This window comes from Heptranchias perlo, chromosome 30 (genome assembly GCF_035084215.1).
Source record: "Heptranchias perlo isolate sHepPer1 chromosome 30, sHepPer1.hap1, whole genome shotgun sequence".
Taxonomy (NCBI): domain Eukaryota; kingdom Metazoa; phylum Chordata; class Chondrichthyes; order Hexanchiformes; family Hexanchidae; genus Heptranchias; species Heptranchias perlo.
Window position 1 is genome coordinate 21,681,478 of NC_090354.1, and position 23,212 is coordinate 21,704,689.

At 43.0% G+C, this 23,212-nt stretch overlaps 1 protein-coding gene across 1 annotated transcript; it reads left to right on the forward strand.

Annotated features, from left to right (window-relative positions):
- The first annotated feature begins 1,302 nt into the window (after positions 1 to 1,302).
- phb (prohibitin) lies at positions 1,303 to 17,769 on the forward strand. The gene is made up of 6 exons (XM_067969034.1): positions 1,303 to 1,518; positions 4,746 to 4,907; positions 7,722 to 7,864; positions 9,539 to 9,655; positions 14,521 to 14,616; positions 16,871 to 17,769. The coding sequence occupies exons 1-6, from the start codon at positions 1,431 to 1,433 to the stop codon at positions 17,084 to 17,086; spliced, it is 822 nt and encodes a 273-aa protein (XP_067825135.1). The 5' UTR covers positions 1,303 to 1,430; the 3' UTR covers positions 17,087 to 17,769.
- The last annotated feature ends 5,443 nt before the right edge of the window (positions 17,770 to 23,212 follow it).

Consider the following 23,212-nt stretch of genomic DNA (forward strand, 5'->3'; position numbering starts at 1 on the left):
CAGATAAAGTTAACAAAAACTAACCCTATTTTTTTCAAAGTAATTCAGTCTCAAAAAATTCTAGAACCTAACCATAATTGATAATATTTATAAGGATTATGTCATCACAGAGAATGAGCCAGTTAAGCAGCTTTCTCAATGGTGACAATGGGGCGGGCAAGAAGCACATGCACATTTCCGGCCAGAAGTGCATCACCCGCCATATTAACGAAGGTGGTTCCGCTGGCATCAAGAGCTCATGTCAGGATTTTTTCCTTTTATAAGGGGGGGTTTAGGATGTGTTTATGTACAAAAAAAACCAAAGAAAAACCAAAACAAGTGTCAAATCAAAATTTTATTATTCTGGTCCAGGATGCACTCCAGCCCCTGCGGTGCCCACCGGTCGTGAAAAAGGATTTTTTAAAGAGGGAAATCATTTATTCAAATTAGGGTTGCTAGTCCAGTACTGCAATCACTAGGCTATCAGACTCAGAATGGGATTCAAACCCTCATGTGCAGAGTCCATCACCTTAACCTCTCAACCACCTTGTCCGCCTAAATCTGTCATATTGAACAGGTGCTTTGGCCAGCTAAGCCACGGCAGGAGATCCCTAAAGGCAAGCTGCTTTGCAGAGGTTTTTTCTTGCTTGCATTTGCTGTAACTTTCAATGATTTGCAAGACAACACCCCTGACTGACAGATGGACAGCAGCTACTTCATCTCTGCATATTTCAGTAATGTGGAGAAAGGGCTGGTTTTCACAGAATGAAGGTTATTTAACCCACAATCCCAGGCTCCAAAAGCCAACGCCTTGTCCATTGGGACCACACAGAAAATGGACAAGGGAGAAAATTGCTGATACTAGTGCAGGAAGTAGCTCAAAGACTTCAATGCAGCCAGGGTCCCCGACAGCAGGCATCGCTTTTCACTGGACAGATGCTTTGTTCAGCTGAGTCGCGCTTTGTCACCATGTTGCATTTTATGGAACAGTTTCACAACAAAGCAATCCCCGATTATTCAGGCGAAGAATGTGAACATGGATATCCAAATTAAACCAGAAACCAAAAGGTAACAGAGATCACATAACACTGCAGCAATGAGACAAAATCACACTGCAGTCAGAGTGAAGAGGACCTGTCACCACGTGGATCAGTCCAGAGAGCTACTGTGTGGCGCACGGCTCCCTGGGAGTTGTAGTTCCAAGTTCCATTTCTGCCCAACCGCTTCCGGGGCACAGGACTACATCTCCCATAATGCAACAGGATCGCTCGGCTGCGCCCCGGTGGCCAATGGAAGGCGGTTTTGCTGGTGGGTGCGAGAGGAAGGCCAGGGATTGAGCATGCGCTGTGTGTGCGTGCAGTCGGTGTGGAGGTGACCGTGCGGCCCGGGCTCCTCCGTCTCCCTCACTCCGCAGGCGGCCCTCGCTCTCTTGTGTTTGTGTGAAACTAGAAATGGCCGCGAAAGTCTTCGAGACGGTCGGGAAGCTCGGCCTCGGGCTGGCCATCGCCGGAGGAGTGGTCAACTCGGCGCTTTATAACGGTGAGCGGCGGAGGTGAGCCCGGCCCGGCCAGAGGGCGAGCCCGGCCAGAGGGCAGGGGGTGAGCCCGGCCCGGCCAGGCCAGAGGGCAGGGGGTGAGCCCGGCCAGAGGGCAGGGGGTGAGCCCGGCCAGGCCAGAGGGCAGGGGGTGAGCCCGGCCCGGCCCTCCGCTGTCTGAGGGCAGGGGGTGAGCCCGGCCCGGCCCTCCGCTGTCTGAGGGCAGGGGGTGAACCCGGCCCGGCCCGGCCAGAGGGCAGGGGGTGAGCCCGGCCCGGCCCGGCCAGAGGGCAGGGGGTGAGCCCGGCCCGGCCAGAGGGCAGGGGGTGAGCCCGGCCCGGCCAGAGGGCAGGGGGTGAGCCCGGCCCGGCCAGAGGGCAGGGGGTGAGCCCGGCCCGGCCCGGCCCGGCCAGAGGGCAGGGGGTGAGCCCGGCCCGGCCAGAGGGCAGGGGGTGAGCCCGGCCCGGCCCGGCCAGAGGGCAGGGGGTGAGCCCGGCCCGGCCCGGCCAGAGGGCAGGGGGTGAGCCCGGCCCGGCCAGAGGGCAGGGGGTGAGCCCGGCCCGGCCCGGCCCTCCGCTGTCTGAGGGCAGCCGCGGTGTGTAGTTGTGCTCAGAGGTGGGGCAGGTAGTTGCTGGGTTTTCAGGATTGCAGTCACCCTCTGCCGAGGGTCTGGACTCCGGCCCCTCACCCCTGGGTCTGACTCGACCCTCTTCCCCGCCCCCCCCCCCCCCCCGCTGGCTGGAAAGGTCCAGGGCACAATGAGTTTGGCCAGTTTTAGCCCAGGCCCTAAGCATAGACCCACAGCATAAAACTGCTCCTAAATTGGCACTCCAGCTCCAGGCGCTTTGAAACCTTTATTCGGGATCTCTGGAGAGAGAGCCCAAACCACGCGCTGCTTCCCCACTGTGCATTATGCTTTTTGCAGGCAGATTCAGAAGTTGGGAGCCTGTTCTTTCGTAGGTACGTTTTCTCCAACCAGCCTGCGTTAGGATGAAGGCAAAGGGCAATTTAATACTTTCCCTCTTTGCATTTGTTCTAACTGACCTGGATGACGAAAGAAAATTTGCTTTATGGACTTAGGAATTGGCACAAACCAGTTCAATGCACTAGCGTGCTCCTGTTGGCGATATCTTGTGACCTGAAGCAAGCACACTAATGCTGTGAACTGGCTTAGTACATTGAGCAGAGACAATGCCAGAAGTTCAGTGCAGATTGCAAAAGCTGCAGAAAAAAAGCTGTATGGTCTTTGTATGACATTTATCTTTGACTGTAGGACAGCTGTGTTTTGGGATTTACCTGCACTCATGCAAGGTGAATCAAAAGCAAAATACTGCAGATGCTGGAAATCTGAAAAAAAATTAGAAAATGCTGGAAATACTTAGCAAGTCAGGCAACACCTGTGGAGAAAGAAAGTTAAATGTTTCAAGTCAATGACAAAATACTCCCCTTAGATTTTCCTTCCCCTTTGACAATGTACACAGCAGATTAACTCTAATGCCTCTTTTCAATAAACGGGATACATGAGGATGAATTCAAGGTTACATAGTTTCATTCCCAGGAAAAGCTATCATGGCAGCATATTCATGGCAGCTACTGGCCTGTATTCCTCCTACTTCTATTCAGGCAGTTTTCACAGGATCTACCAAGACTGTGCCTCTGAAAGAGCATTACCTTACATTCATTCATTAATGGGCATTCTGTGTTGAGTTCTCAAGCCAAAGCTGGTGCTTTACAGGCACCTGTTTCAGGCAATGCTGCAGTTCACATGTCTGAGGCATAATCTCCTGTTGTTGACTCAGGACTTAAAGCTGAAAGGGTCAGTTTTCTCCTAATGCAAACCAATTTAAAGACTAGTTAATGACCAGCTCTTGAACTGTAGCTAAACTTATTGCTAGGATCATTATATATACTTTTAATAGTATTTGTCCCATTATAGGGGTGCAGTGGTGCAACATATTGGAGCTTTGTGACAGGATATGCAGATTTTGTTTCCCCTTAATCACCCTGCCCCCGAGTTCCTAATCCCAGATGCACAACTGTAGGTTGGTACTGAACAGAGGCCGAGTGATTCCCCACCCAAGAAAACTAGGAAAAAGAGTTATTGCCAGGACATTGGTGCATTTTCTAGGGGCTGACTGAGCGAGAGGCCCGTGAAGTGGCTACCCGCTCGTCCCCTTGGCTATAGGTGGTTGTAACATGGAGGGATTGGAGAGAAGAGAATAAAATCCACATTGAGAAATTTGAAGGAGCTGTTTGCTTTCCGGTATAAAAATCTATTTTATTTTCCTCTGTCTTGAGAGTATGTCTATTTCCTTTTTACTTAACCCATAGACTGCTATCAGCTCGGGGAATTCTACAGGCGATTTTCTGCTTTTGCGCTTCTAGTACAGAGCATCACATGCCAGGAGCGCATATTGGAACATTGGGCCTGGAGAGCGGGAGTAGCCCACTGGATTTTTCTGCCTGTTTGTTTAAATGGATGGAAAATTGGGCAGGATGCGTAATGGGCACACTCTTCAATCATCCAGTACTGTAATATGTGTTCCCATTGAGTGATGCTCTATGCTGGGAGCACAAAAGAGTTACCTTTCTGCTCTCATTGGGACAACCTTTTTCAGAATTCAGCTCACGACACTGAAAAATCACCTAATACAGTAATGCTGTTACAGTCACGTTAGTGGTAAGGAATGACTTATGTAATCTGATTGTAAGGAAAGGGGTATATACTTGTTACCTTGGCTGATGCAATGCAGAGAACTCCGATTTGCTGAAAAATTCATTCCATGCAATTTTCATAGTCTTGGTCACCTGGGTTTTCTAATGGATAACTGGCATGATGGTGACCATTTAATTTTTTAGAATCTACAAAGCTTAAAGGTAGCAGTCTCTTTGCAAGTGGCTCTGATTTCTATGTTTATCTCTGTACCAAAATTCACAAATGTATCTGCCTGTATATAACTCAAAACATTTCCCTGCTCCAGGAGGGAAGAAAGGGAGAAGAGACATAGAATGGTCCTTGGCTGAAATTGGGAAGTTGCTTTCAGGGTAATCACAAGCGGCCACCTGCATCCCATCATTTTGTGACTCAATTGTTTGAGCATGAACTTGCCTTGGTGTTTAAAAATCATGTAATTGCCTCATGGATCAATTACTGTAAAATGTCTCTATAGATTAGCCTTCAATCCATATATAATGCTGATTCAATGACACCCAACTTACTTTATTTCCCTAGTTGATGCTGGACACAGAGCAGTAATATTTGATCGGTTTCGTGGAGTTCAGGATATAGTTAGTGGTGAAGGCACGCACTTCCTCATTCCATGGGTACAAAAACCAATCATCTTTGACTGCCGATCGCAGCCACGAAATATTCCAGTTGTTACAGGTAGCAAAGGTGAGTATAGAAAGCGATTTCATTATTGAAATTAAACCAGTACAATTTTTAATGTTATTCAGTTAGATACTTTGGGTTATTTAGTAGTGAAATTTAGTGGTAACATTCATGCCAGGCAATGACCATCTCCAACAAGAGAGTCTAACCACCTCTCCTTGACATTCAGTGGCATTACCATTGCCAAATTTTTAAAAATTCATTTATGGGATGTGGGTGTCACTGGCGAGGCCAGCATTTATTGCCCATCCCTAATTGCCCTTGAGAAGGTGGTGGTGAGCTGCCTTCTTGAACTGCTGCAGTCCGTGTGGTGAAGGTTCTCCCACAGTGCTGTTAGGAAGGGAATTCCAGGATTTTGACCCAGCGATGATGAAGGAACGGCAATATATTTCCAAGTCAGAGACTTGGAGGGGAACGTTCAGGTGGTGGTGTTCCCATGTGTCTGCTGCCCTTGTCCTTCTAGGTGGTAGAGGTCGCGGGTTTGGGAGGTGCGGTCGAAGAAGCCTAAGCGAGTTGCTGCAGTACATCTTGTGGATGGTACACACTGCAGCCACAGTGCGCCGGTGGTGAAGGGAGTGAATGTTTAGGTTGGTGGGTGAGGTGCCAGTCGAGCTTCTTTAGTGTTGTTGGAGCTGCGCTCATCCAGGCAAGTGGAGAGTATTCCATCACACTCCTGACTTGTGCCTTGTAGATGGTGGAAAGGCTTTGGGGAGTCAGGAGGTGAGTCACTCGCCGCAGAATACCCAGCCTCTGACCTGCTCTTGTAGCCACAGCATTTATGTGGCTGGTCCAGTTAAGTTTCTGGTCAATGATGACCCCCAGGATGTTGATGGTGGGGGATTCGGCGATGGTAATGCTGTTGAATGTCAAGGGGAGGTGGTTAGACACTCTCTTGTTGGAGGTGGTCATTGCCTGGCACTTGTCTGGCGCGAATGTTATTTGCCACTTATCAGCCCAAGCCTGGATGTTGTCCAGGTCTTGCTGCATGCAGGCATGGACTGCTTCATTATCTGAGGGGTTGCGAGTGGAACTGAACGCTGTGCATTCATCAGCGAACATCCCCATTTCTGACCTTATGATGGAGGGAAGGTCATTGATGAAGCAGCTGAAGATGGTTGGGCCTAGGACAATGCCCTGGGGCTGAGATGATTGGCCTCCAACAACCATTACCATCTTCTTTTGTGCTAGGTATGACTCGAGCCACTGGAGAGTTTTCCCCCGATTCCCATTGACTTCAATTTTACTAGGGCTCCTTGGTGCCACACTTGGTCAAATGCTGCCTTGATGTCAAGGGCAGTCACTCTCACCTCACCTCTGGAATTCAGCTCTTTTGTCCACGTTTGGACCAAGGCTGTAATGATGTCTGGAGCCGAGTGGTCCTGGCAGAACCTAAACTGAGCATCGGTGAGCAGGTTATTGGTGAGTAAGTGCCACTTGATAGCACTGTCGACCACATCTTCCATCACTTTGCTGATGATTGAGAGTAGACTGATGAGACGGCAATTGGCCGGATTGGATTTGTCCTGCTTTTTGTGGACAGGACATACTTGGGCAATTTTCCACATTGTCGGGTAGATGCCAGTGTTATAGCTGTACTGGAACAGTTTGGCTAGAGGCGCGGCTAGTTCTGGAGCACAAGTCTTCAGCAGTACAGCTGGGATGTTGTCGGGGCCGTAGCCTTTGCTGTATCCAGTGCACTCAGCCATTTCTTGATATCATGTGGAGTGAATCTAATTGGCTGAAGACTGGCTTCTGTGATGGTGGGGATATCGAGAGGAGGCCAAGATGGATCATCCACTCAGCACTTCTGACTGAAGATGTTTGCAAACAAATCCCCCACCATCAATGTCCTGGGGGTCACCATTGATCAGAAACTTAACTGGACCAGCCACATTAATACTGTGGCTACAAGAGCAGGTTAGAGGCTGGGTATTCTGCAGCGAGTGACTCATTTCCTGACTCCCCAGAGCCTTTCTGCCATCTACAAGGCACAAGTCATGGAATACCCTCCACTTGCATGGATGAATGCAGCTCCAACAACACTCAAGAAGCTCAACACCAGCCAGGACAATGCAGCCCGCTTGATTGGTACACCATCCACCACCCTAAACATTCACTCCCTTCACCCGGCGCACTGTGGCTGCAGTGTGTACCATCCACAGGATGCACTGCAGCAACTTGACATGGCTTTTTCGACAGCACCTTTCAAACCCGCAACCTCTACCACCTAGAAGGACAAGAGCAGCAGGCACATGGGAACAACACCACCTGCACCTCCAAGTCTCACACCATCCCGACTTGGAAATATATCGCCGTTCCTTCATCGTCACTGGGTCAAAATCCTGGAACTCCCTACCTAACAGCACTGTGGGAGAACCTTCACCACACGGACTGCAGCGGTTCAAGAAGGCGGCTCACCACCACCACCACCTCAAGGGCAATTAGGGATGGGCAATAAATGCTGGCCTTGCCAGTGACACCCACATCCCATGAACGAATAAAAACAAGATTCTCTGAAGAAGTTGGAAAGGCTGATCTGTAATTGAAGTAGCAAGGTGTAGTCACTGTGTTGCTCTTGTAGATCATAGATCCAGTATAATTTCCTTACTGTTATGGGCAGTCAGAGCTCTCCATATCCAATTGTTCCGTTTCAGACATGGAAATAATGGATCCTGACAGTGGTGTACAAAAATGAATAAACTTTAAATGCTATCTACTAAGAAAAGTTACGGAAGTTAATGACTTGTAATGAAGTGCCGACTGAAACTTTGCATAAGAATCTGAGCTACCCAACGTCATTGTTTTTCCATATTCCAGATTTACAGAATGTAAACATCACACTGCGTATCCTCTTCAGGCCGGTGTTTGACCAACTACCTATGATTTATACCACCATTGGTGTAGATTACGATGAGAGAGTACTACCATCCATCACAACAGAAATCCTGAAATCTGTTGTCGTAAGTGTCATACTTTTTTGGGGGGGGGTGGGGGAGGTGTTGGGGAGAGCAGTGGAATAAGGATAAATACTCCTGGAATTAATACTTTTATATTTACAACACTGTCCAGCACTCTCCAGTCTAATCGACACATGATGGGAATTTTACACCACTAACCAGATGCTCCTGCCCTTGGCTGCTTATTCTGCCGTGCAGCAGTTTTGCCCCTTCATGTATCGTTTCTGTACCTGCACAGAAGTTCAAAACATGGGATTTCCTTAAACTACAAATGCATGCTCGTCTTATTTATGTTTATATGGCTGCTATAGACTTCTGTTGGTACAGAAACAGTGAAGATGATAAGACTTGGGAGAAGGTTCAGCATAGAAGGTTAGGGCCAGTAGTTAATAGTTTATGTAACATCCTGCAGTGAATTAGTGGACCACTTTACGGGTTGGGAGTTCAGGCAGTTTCATGTCCAAAATAGATACTGCATTTAGAGTTTACGTACAAATCCAGTGCACTTGCTGTTCAATAAATGATTTAGGAGGTTCACTGGTATTTTTATGTGGATGATAAGGGTTGGTTAATTTTTGTATTCATCAGTTTGCAGGTTGTTAGAATGGGGATGGGGGGGGGCACGGACTATGGATGGTTTCAGAATCGTGCATCGCCCAAGTGCAGGGTTTTATTTTGTTTTTAAGTAATGCTGATCTGATGCCGTCACCTGGAATATTAACATCTCTCCCTGGTTTTCATCTTGTTTTAAATTTTCAAATTTTAAAAAAAGGCTGAATTTTTTTTTAAATGAATGCAAAGACCCTAGCAATGCAGTAGATATTTCACGATCCAACCTAGCTGTAAAACACAGGGTTGTGTTATCCACTGCACTACAGCAACTACAGCAACGCTTCACATCATACAGAAGCTGGGGTTGTTCCCCTGAGAGCAGAGAAAGTTAAGAGGAGATTTGATAGAGGTGTTCAAAATCATGAACGGTTTTGATAGAGTAAATAAGGAGACACTGTTTCCACTGGTAGGAGGGTTGGTAACCATAGGGAACAGATTTACAGTGATTGGCAAAAGAATCAGAGGTGACATGAGGAAACATTTTTTTACATAGCAAGTTATGAACTGGAATGCACTGCCTGAAAGGGTGGTGGAAGCAGATTTAATAACTTTCAAAAGGGAATTGGATAAATACTTCAAGGGAAAATATTTACAGGGCTATAGGGAAAGAGCTGAGGAGTGGGACTAACTAGATAGCTCTTTCAAAAAGCCAGTACAGGCACGATGGGCCGAATGGCCGCCTTCTGTGCTCCCTCATACTACAAAATTACACAGGTTCTTGAGGTATAGAAATGATTCTTGATCATCTAAATGAGTTTTATATCTGTGTGTCTTGGATATTCATATTTCCACCCGTTGACCTTGAATTGTGACATTTCAGAATGGAATTGTAATTCTGCCTTCAAATCATTGGCAAGTGTAACATGTGTTCCTCTTGTATTATGTTTCCATGGATTTCTACAAATGTGACTTAAAATTGTTAATATCCAATGTCAGTGGATTTCACATTGTCACTAACATTGGAATGTTAACGTGAAGTATAAATTATGGTGATTGCATCTGGTTCTTTTTCTTATAGTGAAGGAGTTGGTTTGTTAAACTAATTTAACATTGGAAACTTTCTAGGCCCGGTTTGATGCTAGCGAGCTGATAACGCAGAGAGAGCTGGTGTCCAGACAGGTTAGCGAAGACCTGACTGAGCGAGCCTCTACTTTTGGACTCATCCTGGATGATGTGTCACTGGTAATATTCAAATTTCTATTTTCTTTCTTCCTTGCTTTAATGTTTGGCGTTACCTGCTTCAGCCACTTAACTGCTGCTTCTCCAATAGTTCAGCTAGAAAATTCAATATTCTTTATGTGGTAATTTTATGTATAGTTCGTAATGTTAAAAAAAAATCACTGTGCTTCCATACTGAATTACCCCATTATAAATGTCAAAACTGTATAAATTTGTCTTTGTTTTCAATAAATGTCTTATTTTGGTCTCGTCCCCTTTTCTGTCCTGGCAAGGTTCAACTGAATGGAAGGGAGAATCCCAAAGTAGCATTTTTTTTTCCACCTGTGTACGATAAATCCTTGGTTAACAAAATCAGTTAATACTGTGCTGTTTCTGTGTCACATCCTGCTCCAGTAATTATTTTGTTGGCCAGCTCTCATTTTAATATTTAACTCCTTCCTTTAGGAGAAAACATTAGGAGTAATTGGGGGGTAACCTATTGCTCCTGCTGAAAAGCTGCTTAAAATGTGCACCATATGTCCTGTGCAGTCATCACATTGTACAGCTAACCGATTGTCTTCAAAGATTGTCACTGTAATTGAATGTGCTAAAATCTGAAATCAGCATTTGTGTGAAGCTTTTCTTCATCAAAACACTTGTTTCTTAATCGCACGCAACGGTACAAATCTTCACTATGAAAATATATTTTATTTAGTATAAAAATTGCTACTTCTGCAAAAAGGTTATAAAGCTATTTCCTTCATTCCAACATTAAAAGCAATCCCATGTTTTTAAATGCAAATTTTACGGGAATATTTGCTACAATTCCTGTTGAGCCTTTCATCAGCACTTAAGTGGAATGTGTCTGAATGCAGTTGACATAAGTAGCAATCTGTAGGTAGGATCAGTAATTATAAGGCCATGAATATGTTGATGGACAACTCTGCTGCCTGCTTACATTGAACAGGTGAACAGTGATTTTAGCCAAGTAAGGATGGGTGGGGGAGTAACAGGGTATGTAATATGGTAATTGTGAGAAATTTAATATCCAAGGTAAAGTGGAATTTGAGACATCTGTGTTGGGGGGGGGGGGGGCGCGGGGAGAGAGGTAGAGAAAGAGGAGATGCAAGCACGAGTGGATGGAGGTAATACGTAGCTGCTTGATGCACATCAAGCAGCCTGGTAGGAAGAACTGCATTTATATAGTGTCGCTTTGTGGCACATCCCAAAGAGCTTTACATCCAATGAAATGTTTTGATGGGTAATCCCTTGCGTAGGCAAATGCGACAGTCAACTTATACACTGCAAGATCCCAAAACAGCAGGTTAGATGAGTGACCAGTTAATCTGGTATTGGGGGAAAATGTTGGTCAGGATACTGGAAGAACTCTGTTTGGAACTGTTCGATCTTTTACTTCCACCTGAACAGGCAGAAACAGTTTCCATTTATAGGAACAGGTATAGGCCATTTAGTCCCTCGAGCCTGTTCCATCATTCAATGAGATCATGGCTGATCTGTGACCTAACTCTATGTACCTGCTGTAGCCCCATGTCCCTTAATCCATTAATACCCTTGGTTTACAAAAATCTTATCAATCTCAGATTTAAAATTGGCAGTTGATGCTAGCTCAATTGTTGTTTGTGAGAGTTCCAAACTTCTACCATCCTTTGTGTGTAGAAGTGTTTCCGAACTTCACTCCTGAAAGTCCCGGCTCTAATTTTTAGGCTATGTCCCCTAGACTCCCCAACCAGTGGGAATAGTTTCTCCCTATCTACCCTATCAGTTCCCCTTAATGTCTTGAAAACTTCAATCAAATCACCCCTTAATCTTCTAAATTCCAGGGAATACAACCCTGGTTTATGTGTAATCTCCTCATAACTTAACCCTTGGAAGCCACACTGCACTCCCTCCAAGGCCAACATATCCTTCCAAAGGTGCGGTGCCCAGAACTGAACACAATACTCCAGGTGTGGTCTAACCAGGGCTTTGTATTGCTGTAGCATAACTTCTACCCCCTTGTATTCTAGTCCTCTAGATATAAAGGCCTGATTAGCATTTTTGATTATTTTCTGTACCTGTCCATGACATTTTAATATATGTACATGGACCCCTAAGTCTCTTTGGACCTCCACTGTTTCGAGCTTTTCACCATTTAGAAAGTACTCTGATCTATCCTTTTTAGGTCCAAAGTGGATGACCTTACACTTGCCTACATTGAAATCCATTTGCTACAGTTTTGCCCATTCACTTAATCTATTAATAGCTCTCTGTAATTTTATGCTTCCATCCACGCTGCTTACAATGCTGCCTGTTTTTGTGTCATCAGCAAACTTGGATGTGTCTCTATCCTGTCCTCTAAGTAGTTAATGCAGTGAATAGTTGAGGCCCCAACACAGATCCCTGTGGGACACCACTAATCACATCCTGCCAATTTGAGTACCTGCCCATTATCGCTACTTTCTATCTCTTGCCGCTTAGCCAATTTCCTAACCAGTTCAATAATTTGCCCTCAATTCCATGAGCTTCAACTGTAGCTAATAGTCTCTTATGAGGGACTTTATCGAATGCCTCCTCGAAGTCCATATAAACAACATCCATAGGCCCTATCCTTCCCCTGTCCACTACTTTAGTCACCTCATCAAAAAATTCAATCAGATTATAGTTAGGGCTTCTGCAATGTTCTCACCTACTTCCTTTAAAACCCTGGGATGGAAACCATCTGGTCCTGGGGATTTGTCACTCTTCAGTGCCATTATTTTCTTCATTACAGTTAATTTGCTTACGTTAATTATGATGTGTCCCCATACCTGATTCAAAATTAGTTTCCTCTTTACTTGCCATCCTCTTTACTGTAGATACTGACACAAACTAATTATTTAACATGTCTGCCATTTCCTTATTTTCATTTACAATATCACCTTTATCAGTTTTTAAGAGACATTTAATGTCTCTTGAAAGATGCCAGCTCCAACAATGCAGCACTCCCTAAATGTTGCACTAAAGTATTGCAGAACCAAAGAAGTTTACAGCACAGAAGGAGGCCATTCATCCTATTGTGGCTTGCTGCTCTTTTGTTAGAGCAGTCCAATATTAATTCCACTACCCATGCTCTTCTCACAGCCCTGTATCTTCCTTTGCTTCAAATATTTATCCAATTTTCCCTTAAAAGATGCAATGGTCTCTGCCTCAACCATTCCCTGTGGAAAAGTGTTCCATAATCCTACAGCTCTTTGTACAAAGACACTTGCTAACCCCCCCTCTTTGCTCCATTATTGACTATTTTAAATTGCCAACCCATTGTTCCTGAATCTCTGTTCAGAGGAAAGACCTTCTCCCTGCTCACTTTCAACTGAGATTGTGCCCAAGCCCCAGAGTGGGGCTTAAACTTTCAATTTCTAACTCGAGAGGAGTGTTACCAGCTGAGCCAAGCTGATACCCAGGGTGAGTGCTGGTACTTCGTCCATCAGAAATCAATAGCCTAGAAGTGAGTCATCACCTGGGTTCTAATGATCACTGTGTACTTTATCTTACAATAACTTATATAGTTTTAGATTCAAGTTTATTATAGGTGTGGAAAAGAGGCTTATTGTGCTAAGAAAATAGCATTACCAGAACTACATTTGTTGAATTGGAGATCATGAATGGATTCTAGGCTATGAATTACTTCAAAAAATGCAGATGGTCAAAGCAACGAGCAATAGTGGTCACAGGCCAATTGAAGATAATATTGAGTAATAAGGGTAATGGGAAATGGCTGAGTTTTGGATATTTAAGTATTTGTGGAAGTTATTCATGTGTAAACTGAAATCCACAAAACCCCCATTTAGCTGACCTCTATTAGAATTAGTCCAGAGTCTCGTCAAACACGGAACAATCATCCAGTGATCTCTATCGGCCAATGCGATTGCCAGAAAGTGAAAAAAATGTATGTAATCTTAGAATTATTGGCCAATGAGATTGCTAGATTATATCACCATGGTCATATAACCATGTAATTACTATCAGGGAATAATCTGGTTTAAAGGCAACTCAGCAATGATATATATATATTTTTGTGATATAAAAGTTGCTGGTAACATCATTCTGTGGTCATGCAATTAATGAGGAAGATTAACAGCATTCAAAAAGGGATGTGGATATATTGGAGGAACCGTCTACATTTAACGTTGGGGTATGTAGGGTGATGCACAATTGTACCATGGACATGTGCAAACAGTGATTCTCTAAAAATGTCTGATCAGCGCAACAAGATTGTCAACAATGCTATAGACTGAGGTTATTGTCTGAATGAAAGACTGGTGGGAGTTGAATTTGGTGGATTGAAATATTACGTAGACTCTGATTTAGGTGTAATTTCTGTCTTATTGAGAGCTGAAAAGAGAAAGCTGTATGGGATGGTCCCAGAGAGTGTGTCTACTGGTGTTAGTGCAGTCACTACCTGTAGGATGTGATTATCAAAATGTTGAGAAGACATTTCTCTCCACTGTTTCCCTCGTGATGTCCGCTCTCCCTCAAACTCCCAAGTACAAAGGTGCTACCTACCAAAGGCAAATCTGAGAGCAAGTTGGGTTTTGTCAGAGTCTACATGCTCCCCAAAACACTGCTCCAGTAGATTTAACATGGTGAGCACCTAGTTAGCATTTGAGACAATGAACTTGCGAGACCCACAAGAATTTCTGGATTAAAATTGCATAATGGAGAATGCATGAAACAACTCCTGCCTCCCTGTTCATCTATCAACTTCTTGAATTACAGCAATCATCCATTTATTTTTAAAATTGAAAACTGTAATGTCCCAGCCCATTGGTGTTTAATTGAGCAGCCAGATGTGTTTCTGATTGGCCATTTTGTATTACTTTTCCTGAAATATATCCTTGTTTGCTGTTCAGACTCATTTGACCTTTGGCAAAGAGTTCACGGAGGCTGTAGAGCTTAAGCAGGTTGCACAACAGGAAGCTGAGAGGGCCAGATTTGTTGTAGAAAAGGTAAGTGCTCATCACTTTTGTAATTGTAGCAAATTATGTACTTGTTACTTTTCTTGCCTGTCGTACAAGTCAGTTTGTGCCCCGAACTTTTCCAGACAATGTTCAGTTAGAAATTTTAAGTCCATCTTACTGTTGGTATTTGAGTAGAGTTAATGAGCTACGCGAGCCTGTAACATACATGATTACTCCCTCAAACCTGACTGTGAATTTGTTATACTGATGCACTATACCGCACTTACAGTTGATTGGACAATCAGGTAACTATTGCATTAAAAGTAATGCATGTTTCATCAGTTATATTGGACAGGAATATCAGTTGGACATTTTTATTTAGTTAATGTAATTATAGGAAATGTAAAAGAACAAAACACACTTATGCAGCACCTTCAAAGTCCTTAGGACATCCCAGAGTATTTCACAACTAATGTATTACCTTTGAAGTATTGTCACTTAATAGGCAAATATGGGAGCTAATATGTGCAAGCCAAGGTCCCTCAAACAGCAAATGAAATAACTGACCAGTTAACTTATTTTGCTGGTGTTGGTTGAGGATTGAATGTTGGCCAAGAACTGGGAGGGCTCTCTGCTCCTCTTGGAATAATGCCGTGGGATTTTTTTTTTAAAAACAACCACCTGAACAGACAGGTGGGATCTCGGTTTGACCTTTTAAAGACTCTTCCGAAAGACGGTAGAGAAAAATAACACCTGAATGTCCCTTTGTTAGCAGTGGGCCCGTGGAAAGGGTGTGTATTAAGTTACTTTACGGAAGGCTCTCAGTAGTGTTACTACATGTGGAGGTGGGGAAAGGGTGAAGGGAATCAGATGCTGAGCAAGAGTAGAGAGAAGTTAGGAGAGGTCTGAGGCTTGGTCAGAGGGAAGATTTATGGTGGCGACGTGTGAGAAGGGAACGGCACATTCCAGACTGCAGGACTGTGCTCGCTGAAGGTTCTGCCACCATTGGTAAAGCAGAGGGAGGAGGGGACGCACAGTAGACCAAAGTCAGAAGAGTGGAAGATGCATGCTGGAATGTAGGGCTGGAGAAGGTTAGAGGTGGAATGAAAAATACCATGGAGGAGTTTGTAAATGAAGATGAAGATTTTGTAACCAGTGTACCTGGCACAGTGAGCCAGTTGAGGCCATTGCTGTTGGTGAGTGGGAATTGGTACAGGATAGGATTCAGGCAGCAGAGTTTGTGTAAGGTGGAGCTTGGGAGTCTGGAGGTGACAAAGTGTGGAGGAGGAGGTGAGGAAGAGGCAAAGATGAAAATAGGCAGCCATAGGGATGGTTTTAAGCTACGCTCGAGGTCAAACAAGCTGCTGAGGTCATACACAGCCTGGTTCAGTTTCAGCAAGTGACTAGAAAGGTGAATCAAAGGCTGAGGTGCAAAGTTTTTTGTGGGAGCTGAGTGAAATGGCTTTGGTCTTGCCATTGCTAGATGGAAGAAAGTGATTAATAGAACTCTGGTCTATTGAATGAGTCTCAACTCAGTTTACTTCTGCAGAGGGAGACTCCAAAGCTGCAGAGTTGATCGCTAACACTCTCTCACAGGTCAGGGAAGGTCCCAACTGTAGTTTTAATTTGGATTTTGAATTGCTTTGAAAATTGAGATTTCATTTACATTGATGCACAAACTAATGTACTCGTGAAATTCTTTACACTTGAAACATATAATGGCATTTCAAGCATAACTCAACGTCAACCAGGGATTGAACATGAATATCATCCTGATTTAAATGGTTCAGTATCGCACCATGTGCATTTACCTGCTGAGCCATCAGTAGCCCCTTTATGGAGGTCTTTGTTCAGTTGATTATTAAAATACACTAAACTAAATAGCTGACATACTAAAACCTGTTAATAGTGCATGGAGAAATCTAAATGCAGGTTACTTTTTAATTTAAGAGCTTGTTTGCAAGTAAGGTTTCAAATAAAGTGATTTATTTGCTGTTCAGTTTTTTTAATGAGTTAATAAAGAATTCAGGAGAAACTTCTTTATCTAGAGGGTGGTTAGAATGTGGAACTTGCTACCACATAGAGTAGTTGAGGCAAATAGCATAGATGCGTATAAGGGGAAGCTAGGTAAGAACATGAGGGAGAAAGGAATAGATGGATATGCCAATAGGGTTAGATGAAGTACGGTGAGAGGAGGCTCGTGTGGGGCATAAACACTCGCACAGACCAGTTGGGCCGAATGGCCTGTTTCTCTGCTGTAAATTCTATGTAATAGATTGCAACATTGTGTTTTGTTCAATAGGCTGAGCAACAGAAGAAAGCAGCAGTCATTTCTGCAGAGGGAGACTCCAAAGCTGCAGAGTTGATCGCTAACTCTCTCTCACAGGTCGGGGATGGTCTCGTTGAACTGAGAAAACTGGAAGCAGCAGAAGACATTGCCTTCCAACTCTCAAGATCCCGCAATGTAACCTATTTACCATCTGGTCAGTCGGTACTACTCCAGCTGCCCCCACAATAACAAAGAACTTTGTCATAAGGTGTCTAAGATGGCTAAATCTTTTTTTTATATATGTATGCCCTTTCTCTCAATACAATCTTTGATACAGAAAATCACATTGGCAGACCAGGATTAGAAAGAATTACATTCAGAAAAATCAATCAATAATTGGTTCTACGTTTTAAGTTTCTCTGCATTGTCTTTTCTGTGTGCTACAGTTGGCTTTTTAGCCAGTTATGACTGACTGCTGCAGTAATCGACTTTGATTAAAAAAAAATCAGTTGATTTAAAAAAAAAAGAATAAATAATTTACAAACAACCAAGATCCAAAATTGGAGATAGCAATTGATGACATTCATTTAAAAAAAAATTAGTGTAAGCTTCTGCATTCCAACAAAATAATGTGGGACAAATTGCAGAATTTGAGTAATATAAGTTACAGTATGCAGTAAAAGGACATGCATTTTGTGATTAAAGCATGGTGTAATGCTGGAGATCGGGAATTAGAATCAGTGGAAGTGAGACAGTTTTGTAATGACTGCTCCTTCAATACAAAACTGCAGAATGTTCCAGAATCTTATGTTTCTGTATCCATTCTGTATTTTGCATAACTGGTGTGTAATGGTGTATTTAATGACTGTTGTAATGAATGCACAAATAATTAGATTTCTTTTTAACCTCAAAATAAATACTCATGCCACTGATACTATTTTTCATGGTAGTCATTTAATTTTAACTGTAGCTGATGTGCTTCTGTTACAAATGATAGCTTGTGTAGATGGCACTGTGATGTAGTACTAGTGTGCACTGCCATTCTGTGATGTGATGGGTTTAATTCCTTTACTGCTGAGTTCCTTTGGGAGAGTGGTGTTGAGCAGACACTGCAATATTCCCCTGCAGGAAGGAGCCGGAAGTCAGGTGAACAGCCATCCCTTGGGATGCTCCTGTGTGCATCCTGGTAGTTGGTTTGGAGTAGCTTTGTCAGATATCTGAAACCTTCCCTCGTAGTTGCAATTCGTAATCCAAGGAGATTGGGTAGGCTGGAACTTGAGTTTATTCTTCCCCCTTCAGGGGATGGGGCGATCTGGTCAGAAATGGTCAGTACAGAAAGATCAGTGTTGTTCCAAGAATCACTTGTTCCATGCCCTACATGAGAGTAGTTCTTTGCTACTGTTACTCTTTTTTTTGTTCAGAGATACCCCAGACAGGGATGTTCTTTTTGTGAATCTTATGAATCTAGTGGTTCCTTAAAAGCTCACTCAGTTAAGTATGTTTGAACCCAGCTAATACTTCACATAACTGGATGATGGTGGCCCCAAATGTTTTTCAGCTTCCCTCCTTTCATTAATTGTTAGGGAGCCTAAAAAACATGCAGGATGTGTTAAATGCAGAGTCCAGCACTAAGCACTGACTGCATCAAAATGTTGAGTATGTTGTCCCAATCCCAAAAGTGCGCAGTACTCTTAGACTGTGGCTGGAATTGTTTAAGGATATTAAATAAAATAACTTGAGCAAGTCAGTAATGTGTTTGGAAAAACAAGGCAAGATACATGGGAAAAGTTAGCAAATTCTGAGAGTCTTCACTGGACGATTCCTGTTCAAACTATTTGGTGCAGTACTTCTGTCTCGCCACAGAGTGGCATCAAAGGTTTTAAATAGCTGAACTGTTATTTTTGAAGGTCTGTTGCTTTTAAATGTGTGATTTGAATGTCCTCTTACAATTATGCTAAGAGTCTGCGGAAGCCTTTCTCTTCCGCCACCCCCCCCCCCCCCCCCCCCCCCCAAATTTCTGATGTTGAATCAAGAAACAAACACTCAGGATTTTGCAGTTTCAAAGTAAATCTGAAGTTAAGCAAATGAGTGGAAACCAACAGATCTCTTGTGATGTTGCTTGTGTACGGCCTCAGGTCCAGAGCACAGTTAGTGCCTGTGCCTTTAAAGCCATTGCTCTTAATTGGACAAATCCAACTTATTGTACTGTTTATGAACTGCTGAGGTTAATAAGAAAGCAGTTACAACTGCCTTAATTTCAAACTCCAGATCAATGACTGGCTCTCTTTAAGATTGTTTTGCATCTAACAAAAAGCACAATTATAGATGCGGAAGGTCATTCACTGGGGGGAGTGGGATACTTAGGACACTCCTTTTAAGAAATTTGCACCCATCATGTGATCTTCCTCAATTTTGGGGATTGCTTTTAGTTCTATCTGACACCTGCAACGCATTTATCTTTATCTCCACGCCACTAAATGTTCATTCCATATTTGTCAGTGTTTTGCTACCAAACAATGGGATCTGCTGCAGCTTTTTGATGTTACAAGGGATCTTTTAATATGCAAAGTTTTGTGTTATTTTGATTTGCGATTGACCTCAATCTAAGTGTTGCTGCCGTCGAACACCTGGATCCTTTCCAGTAACTAATTCCAACAACTCTCTTCATCTCTCGTTGTACGACTTGTCCAGAATATGAAACTAGTCTCAACATAAGGGGCCTGAGTGACCGGATCTCTGCTGGCTATTAGAATGTTGAAGCAGGATCCATTTAGGTGCAGACACATCTCGGAACAGCTCAAACAAAAGCACTCCTAGGTCAGACAGAGATGGTGAGTAGGGAATATTTGCAAGTCCATTCCTTTTTAAATATGGAGCAGCTGAGCCACATTTAATATGGGGGCTCAGAATTGGTGATAAGTTTGACCTCTGGCCTGACGTTGGCACTGTTTGGGTGACCAGAGTGTCCTAGACCCTGACCACTGCTTAGGCAACTCCGCTGTCTCTATTGGCTCCACTTCCAGCAATGCTTGGAGTGGTCCCCTTCGCTCCAAAATAGATGTTGATCAGGGCTGCTGATACTGACCCCTAGGTGATCATAGTTAAAAGGCAAAGTGTCAGCAGTGGAGCTGATCCCCTTTGAGGAATCACTCAAAAAAAAAAAAGGTATATAGTACAGTATCCTCAACCATCGAAAAAGTATGCCCCGATGGCATGGTCAGCTTTGAGGAAGTGTTTAACAACCCTCTCCCTGCAGTTTTGGACTGGTCACAAGGCCTCAATCCTACTTGTGCAGGTACCAAATGAGAGTGAGGCAATTTCAGGATCACCTGAAGTCTCATGAACTCCAAATTAAGCAAGGCAGAAGAGCAAACAGATTTTTCCATCGTTGGGAAGATGACAGTGGAAGAAAGAATCCTATTATATCCATTTCTTCAGGCCTCACCAGCAGCTTTGAGATGAAGTAGTGACTCACCAGCCAACTTGATTGATGATAATCCCAGTATTGCCACTCAACTATGGGCCCAAGCACATGCAAATCCAGGGACAAGAATACCATAATTGATCTAGTGGATTTACTTATAAGCCATATGTTTGTATTGTTCTGAATCACTTCATTATATGTATTTAGGTGTTAGCCTTGGCTCAGTGGTAGCACACTTGCCTCAGTCAGAAGGTCATGGATGCAAGCCTCATCCACAGTTTTGAGCATATAATCTAGGCTGACAGTTCAGTACAGTACTGAGGGTGTGCTGCATTGTCGGAGGTACCGTCTTTTGGATCGGACATTAAACTACGGCCCCCTCAGGTGGATGTAAAACAATGGCACTGTTTGAAGAAGAGCAGGAGAGTTCTCTTGGCCGACATTTATCCCTCAACCACTAACAAATTATCTGATCTGTTGTCTCATTGCTATTTATGGGATCTTGCTGTATGCATATTGGCTGCCACATATTTGTCTACATTACAACAGTGAAGTACTTCATTGGCTGTGAAGTGCTTTGGGATGTCCTGAGGTCAAAAAGGGGCCATATAAATGTTATTTTTATCTGTCTATAAAACTGCAAAATTGTGTGCACTCATGATAGCAAGCCATCTGGCTTGCTCTGTGAGGCTTTTTTGAATTCCACTAGGACTGACTCACAGCATTTTTACTAGTTTCAATCATTGCATCTATCAGTTGGTCATTAAACTTGGCTGTGTTTGAAACCTTAAATATAGCCATAGAGAACAGCAACTGTGCAGTGGGATTGTGAAACTCCAGAAGTACCAATTTCATTTTTCACAAATGAATTAGAAGATCTGTAAGGAGACAGACAGACGGTCATCAATCACCATCTGAAATGTACGATTAATACTTACAGGTTTCTACTAGCAGGTTTTGCCTCAAGAAGTATAAAGCTGTAAAGTACAAGGTTGTATTATATGGACTTTGAGGCTGTTAATAGTATATATTTTAAATGCTGTGAAGATCGTAACCAAAGTGGTTGAATATTTTCTTACATAGTCATTAACCAGGTGTTTCCTGATGGTGTAGAGGCAGACTGATTTCGAGCCTTGTTAGATGTTAATTCCAATTATACAGTTGTGGGCTGGATGCTACCAACCTGGGTAGGCACATCAGAGTTTCTCTTCCATTTAATGGCCATTAATACTAATCGAGAAGCTAATGCAGAATAGGTGATATCAAATTTTCACATGGCAATTTGTTTTATTCCATTTAGTTATCTTATGCTTGTACATCTCCATGTTGAAAACAAAGACAGGAAGCACAAATTCTATAGTACACTGCAAACGCAACTTCATATTTCAGTAGATTTTAGCCTAACCAAGGCTGGTGTTCCCACTTGGCTTGTTGTACAGTGAAAGTTGATCTATAGAATAATTGTTCCTTCAAAAAACAGTTGCAAAATTGTAGTTAGGATGGGGAATGCTTTATAATTAAACTAATATTTATACAATCATTTATATAGTGCCTCTCTTAAATATCTCAATGCGCTTATTCTATTCAATTGCATGTAATGTACAATTCCTGAAAGGCTGTTTTCTTTTGACAATGGCTGAAGGGAGAAAAATCCCATATCCTTAGACAATAAATCAATAATCAAATTCAAGTCTTGTCACAACTAGAAAAAAATAGACATCACATCTGTGATAATGTTGAACGAGTAACTAGTAATTTTAAAGCTACTAGATAGATGATGGGATATAATTTATTTTCTGTGTATGAGGTGACCTAGGTTATGTTCTGCTGCATGAGTGGAATGCAGATTTATCCCATCATGTATTCTGCTTACACTATGTTAGGTAATTAACTGAAATAAATTAGATTTAATTTTAAATGGAAGGACATTGATGTGGATTGTGCTGTGGCTCTCATTGATTTTTTTTTAATTTTGAGTGTCCTCAATTGTAATGCTGTTGCTATGTGGTATATCTTTTTATAATTAGGGGTCTGGTCTGGACCACCAGCATAACTAATCTACTTAGAATTCAAGCAAGTCACAGTACAGCAGTCTGACTTCCTAATGACAACCACCACAATTTATAATTGATTCCCTATATTGTTGCCATAACACACAAAAGGGTAATAATATGCAGATAAAGTCCTGTTGCAAGACAGCAAATTATTAAAATGCCACAAACCAAGAATTCCACTTTTACATACAAGATTCAATTGGCATTGGAGAAAAATCAACAACCATTAGAAATTGGCAATTCGCCGTTTCTTCAGGGCACACATCAAAGCCCAGGCAGTTTGTCACGGCCCATCAACTGAAAGCGTGCGAAATGGGTTCCATCAGCAGCAGAGTAAGAACAGGTCACCCTCACCCAGCTGCCTGGGATTCATCAGGTTTCACACACTGGCATCATCTCATTGCTAATCTTTATAGAGGTCATTGAGAGTAATCTAGGAGAAAGGCATTTGCCTCTCTCACCACCCCCGCCCCCCCCCCCCCCCCCGGCAAAAAAAAACACACACACACACACACACGGGGAAACACCCAAAAAGGGGAGAAAATTTCAAAATCGCAGCATTCCAGCGGATGGAAATCTCAATCTGGCCTAAATTCTTCGTAACCTGCTAAATTAAAAATGGACAAGTCTATCCATATATGCTTTTCCTTTGCTGAAAGAATGCTTTCCCATCAGAACACTTTGACCATTTCTATCATCAGCCAGTTAGGAATTGAATCAGGGGGGTGGAGGTGGGAACCATACTGCCAATGATTGAAGTTGATATGAGAAGGAGGTTTGTTATACTAAACCACCTAATCTCAACTAAAGTTCTTTTAGGACTATATGTTGAACTCATGCATTTGCCTAAATTACAACAGTGACTACACTTGTAAATATTTGATTGGCTGTGAACCT